The following is a 6,000-nucleotide window of genomic DNA, read 5'->3' as shown; positions in this document are numbered from 1 at the left end:
CAATCTATATAGAATTTTTTGCTCTATTTGTTTTGTGCAGAGTTAGATATACAATCTAATGTTATTGTATCATACACTGCCACGTATTTTTTTAATTGTTTTTTTTTATAAAGGAGTATATACAGATATTTGTACAAGTACAAATTAGTGAGTCCATTGACTTAGGCATTGTTGTATGGATAATATATTTTGAAAGGAAATGGTATATGGTAACTGTTCTTGTATCTATGTCTTTAAAGATTTACTTGAATCAGTTTGTCTGTTGTGATATTCATCTGTAGGGGTTGTTGCTAGTCTTTTTCCCTGTTTTTGTACTGGTGTTGTTGATTCAGGGTTTACAATGAATTTGTCAATTGGTCCCTTTGATTCAACTTTTGGCTTGTTTTTTGCTTTATCTTTGTTTTTCTTTTTTCTTGTTTTTTTTCTCCTGTAAATCAGGATCAATTTCTGTGATGACTTTACTGAAGCTGTTGTTGTTGCTGTTATTGCTTCTGTAGGTAGCAATATGGACTGTGAAAGTGGGGTTTCACTGTGATCAACATGATCACCAATGTCAGTCTCTTCCCCACTTTCACTCTCACTAGAATCAGACTGGTCAACTGTTTTATTTGCTTCACTGTCTGATGCTGCTTTATCAGGAGTTTCATTGTCTGATGCTGCTTTACTAGGAGTTATGCATTCTTTTGCTTTATGCCCTTCTTTTCCACATTCACTACAAACCCAATCGTTTTGGCATTTGTCTTGTTTGTGTCCCTTTTTCAGGCATTTATTTTTATGATAATTTCTAATATTTTGTAACAGCAAATTTTAATAACACAAAAAATCCGTATTTTCATGCCAGTACCGATGTACTGGCTACTGGGCTGGTGATACCCTCGGGGACTAATAGTCCACCAGCAGAGGCATCGACCTAGTGGTATTTATAAAATTAAAGGTACCCATTTTGTTGCACCAGATGCGCATTTCGACAATACATGTCTCTTCAGTGATGCTCTTGGCCAAAATAGCTTATATAAAAGATGAAGAGCTATAATCCAAAAGGTCCAAAAAGTATAGCAAAATCCGTGAAAGGAATCAGAGCTTTGCACGAGGGAGATACATTCCTTAATTTATAAAAATTTCTAATATTTTGTAACAGCAAATTTTAATAACACAAAAGATCCGTATTTTCATGCCAGTACCGAAGTACATTTAAGCAGATAAGTTCAAAAGGGCGTAACTCCTAGAAATAAAATGAATCGTAATTTCCTGTCGATATGCACATCTACATAGTATGTACTTATTATCTACAAAATTTCATGAAATTCTGTTGTGTGGTTTCAGAGGAGTTGAGATGACAACCTATTGAAGTAGTACCTTTAAGCAAATAAGTTCAATGTTCAAAGAGATGCAACTCCTAAACATACAATTGAATCGTAATTTCCTGTCGATATGCACATCTACATAGTATGTCCTTATTATCTCAAAAGGCTTCATGAAATTCTGTTGTGGAGTTTCAGAGGAGTTGCGATGACAAACTGTTGCAGTAGTACAATAAAGTAAATTAATTCAAAGGGGTGTAACTCCTAGAAATAAAATTAAATCATCATTTCCTGTCGATATGCACAACTACATAATATGTCCTTTTCATCTAAAAAGGTGTCGTAAAATTCTGTTTTGTGGTTTGAGAGGAGTTGAAATTACAAGAAACAGGACTTACGGACGGATGGACTGACGGACGGGCGGACAGACTGACAGACGGACGGGTCACAAACATTATACCCTCCGCAACTTCGTTACATGGGGTATAATAAATGAGCAAATTTAAATCTAAAAAACAATATTTCTATCAATGCAAGATAATACACCTTATTTGTCTGGACTTCCTGGCCATCACAGGCATTCCTGGAAATGTAGACATCACTACAGAAAATATCTTACACCACAAATAAAACCAGATTCTCCGCAGGGCGCAGCTTTATATGACCGCAGAGGTTGAACCTTGAACGGTTGGGGCAAGTATGGACACAACATTCAAGCTGAATACAGCTCTGAATTTGGATTACAGTTAAATACATTATAGTTGACACAGCATAGGTTTCTGACACAGAATAAATGTGGTCGAATGAACTTAAATATTTGTTTTTGCTTTTGAGCAATTGATCACTATGCTGTTGAATATTAATCCTCTCAAAAAATAAATATTTGAAGAAATTTTCTTTTTAATTTCTGAAATCTGAAATGAGAAAAATTGTACTCCCCCCCTATTTTTTTTCACCCCCCCCCCCCGATTCCCTTATCCCAAAAATGGTAACTTCTATAAAAGTAAATGGGTAATGTGTCCAAAGGGACACAGACGATGCCCCCGCTAGCATATAACGTTATAAAGGGAGATAACTTTAAAACTGTTAAAGTGAAGCTGCCAAAAATTGAACATTAACTGAGTTAAGAGGTAATAAGCATTATATACACATATCATTAAATTTAGTTAAGACCAACTTAAGTTAAGAGAACAAAAACTAAAAAAATCTTAAATTTTTCCACTTGTAAAGGGGCATAACCCTAGAATGGTAATCAAAGTGCTTGTAATCACTGAATGGTAAAGATTGCTTTAATCAGTTGGTAGTAAAGTGAATATTGCATTGTATATTTTATATAGCATTGACTTAATTTGATTCAACTACTATTCTGGACAAAGAAAGATAACTCCAATTTTCAGAGAAGATTTCATAAAGTATTGGTTTTAGGTGATTCAACAACCATTCTGGACTTCAATTTATTGTCTTGAATCTACAAAAATGCTTGATTTTGGCCCCTTTTTGTCCTTTATTCCTAGACTGTTTGCCGCATAACCCCCAAAATATATCACAACCTTCTTTTTATGATATTAAAAATTGTGGTACAATATCAGAACAATTGAAATACTTATACACAACTTATTGTCCTGACACTAGATACATGATTGTTTGGGGCCCCTTTGGGCCTTTTAATTCCTTAACCTTAGGGACCCTAACCCTCAAAATCAATCCCAAGCTTCCTTTAGTGGTTATAAACATTGTGTTAAAATTTTATTGATTTCTATTTACTAATAATAAAGTTGTCCTGACACTAGATAAATGCTTGTTTGGGGCCCCTTTGGACCCCTTATTCCTTAACCTTAGGGATCATAACACTCAAAATCAATCCCAAGCTTCCTTTTGTGGTTTTAAACATTGTGTTTTATTGATTTCTATTTACTTATACTAAAGTTGTCCTGACACTAAAGTTATTAGTCCAGAAACCATCTGTCTTTGTTGAGTAGAAGAAGAATGTTATGATCTCATATTGATGTTATTGAGAAAAACAGTGAATAGTATTATAAGTGTTTCTACAAACTCATAGATGCTTCTTGTCTACACCATCTTGTATGAAGAACTATTAATTTATAATTATCAACAGAAAGTTATCAAATAAAATTACCGCTGACCATATATACAAATATTTACATTATATACACAAACATTCTGTAAAACTAAAAAAACCCATGGTTCAAAATCATAAACTCATCTAATCTTTAAGTCATTAGTATTGTATATCAAAACAATTATGCAGAAGCAATGGACAGAATGATAGACACACTCTTGCAACTGGTTATGAGTAGTTGGACTGATAATTAAATAAGCATTAAAATAAATAAATGTATAAATCTGTTCCTGTCAGACTTGTAAAAATAATGAAAAAAAAAACACATTAAAACCATTTCGAAATTATGAGAAAATAAAAATAAAATATTATCAAATAAACATAATTATTTTCAGCTATTGTTGATTAAATTACAACACACAACAATATGAAAATTTTCTTGAATCTTACACCACTATTAGCAAAAATTAATTAACAATACTTATATATAAAGAAATTCTAATTAGCCCTTTTTGGGCTGGAAGATCTTTTTATAATAGAGGCTGCATTATATGTTTTACCAAATAATGATGATATACAAATGGCACTTCAAAACAATGTGATTTAACAATAACAATAAATACAACAAAAAGGTTAACAAAAACACTCCTCAGAAATATAAAGATTGAAGAAAAATATTATAATTCAATTTAACGCCAAGATATTTCCACTTCTTACTTCTTGCAAACACGACAATATCAAACATTGTTGCAATACATCAATGATTAATAGATTTTAAATGAAAATGTCTATCTATCTGAAACTGGGTACAAACAAGTGGGATAAAATAAATGCAGTTTATAATTTGATGGACCTGGCCTCAGAAATTATCTATCGGTAGAAATATCAGAGCACATCTATTCTGATTGGACAATCATTATGTGATGGTAGAAACAAAATGAAATGTTTTCACAGTTTTCAAGCCATGATCATTAATTGGGGGCTGTAACAAAATGTGATGTACGAACGCTTTTTTCTGGACAATGCATATTCTTTTGGTTTAGGCAAAATGTAATATTTCAACGGTTGGCTTTAGCAAATAGTTCTCATACAGAAAATTCACTGTGCACAAAACTTGACAGAAGCTACCACAAAACAATATTTATCATACGTTAAGGTAACAGGTACGTAAATGGCTTGTCCGGCGATTTTTAAAGAAATTGTATACACGTAGAACTTATAAAAAGATAATGAAAAATCGAAAAAAATAAGTTGCTCACCGATCTAGTTTCCGAGTTCCAGACAATTGAAAATGGTAAGGAAACAACATAAATAACATAGACATAACGTCAAATTTAAACAAAAATAAGAAATTTCAAGCCTAAGTCATTCTGCAGTTTAAACCAATCCTACGATTTTTCTATAAAAATCAAATGTTTTTACGGTATTATTTCCTTTCTTTTGATTTATATTTTTCATGGGTTACCGAACTCCCCTTTTATATATCAGCCGTTGAAAGGGTGTTGTTGACGGGAAAAGAGAAGAAAATTCATGACGTCGCCGAAAGGATTACGCAACGTTAAGGCTATATCAGCAGAATTGTATTTAGACAACGCCCGCTTCATTACAATTGGTTTGGCTATACAAATGCGCTATTGTGCATATAATCCTATCTGAAAAAGGATTGATTACCTATTGTTGTTTCTTTCAGTTATTATACGAGATCCTACATATTTATAACGTATTTCTGGAATGATTGAACACAATATAAAAAGATTCGCATTAAAAAAGATTCTCCGAATGACGATATACATTCAATGTTCACATTTTCGACCACAATTTTGCTACTTTACAATAAGGGAAGCGAAATATACCGCGCAAAGGAAAATTTAAACTTTAAATATACCATGCAACGTGAAATTCAAACTTATACATACTGATAATGCAATGGGGGAAAAACGAAAAACGGCCAAAACAATATTGAATAAATGGGGAAATTTGTTCATGGGACTCAGATGATGCCCCCACTTGCATATGTTATAAAGTGTCATAACCTAAAAAAAACCTGTAAAAGTAAGGCTACCCAAATTTGAACTTGTTCTTAGTTTTATGGTTATAATCATTGTGTATACGTTTCATTACATTTGGTTGAAAATGGTTGAGGCAAACTAAACGTAGAGAACGGAAACGAAAAATGTAGCAATTTGTTATTGAGCATAACTCTAGAACGATAAAAGTGCAGCCACCAAAATTTAAACCAGATCTGTGTTTTGTCGTAATTAGCACTGTGTATAAGTTTCCTCACATTTGGTGGAGGCAAACTAAAGTTCGAGAACGGAAACCAATTTTTGGCACGGACGGACGGACAGACGGACAAGTATAAAATTAATTGCCCCCTCCGCTACGGCGGGTGCATTATAAAACACAACAGTAGACGGTTATTCTCCCGATAGTTACAGAAGGTCATGCATATACAAATATACAAGAGTGCACACGCTGAAATGTATCGCCTTCTTTACTAATCATTGATATTATGTTGACAGTCCTAAATATAAAGTTTTATTTCAATTGTCATATAAACCTAACATTAACCAAGAAAATTAAACATTGGCGGGAGTATACTAAAATTATCATGTTGTT

The 6,000-nt window shown here is 32.9% G+C and overlaps 1 protein-coding gene across 1 annotated transcript in view; it reads right to left on the bottom strand.

Moving 5' to 3' along the window:
• Nucleotides 1–225: 225 nt before the first annotated feature.
• Nucleotides 226–6,000, bottom strand: part of LOC134689726 (fibrinogen C domain-containing protein 1-like) — a 37,998-nt gene continuing 32,223 nt past the window's right edge. Inside the window, exon 6 of the mRNA XM_063549692.1 lies at nt 226–753. Coding sequence (XP_063405762.1) covers nt 226–753 — 528 coding nt within the window. The remainder of the gene's footprint in view (nt 754–6,000) is intronic.

This window comes from Mytilus trossulus, chromosome 11 (assembly GCF_036588685.1).
Source record: "Mytilus trossulus isolate FHL-02 chromosome 11, PNRI_Mtr1.1.1.hap1, whole genome shotgun sequence".
In the NCBI taxonomy this organism is placed as follows: domain Eukaryota; kingdom Metazoa; phylum Mollusca; class Bivalvia; order Mytilida; family Mytilidae; genus Mytilus; species Mytilus trossulus.
This window is presented reverse-complemented; position numbering and strand designations above follow the sequence as displayed.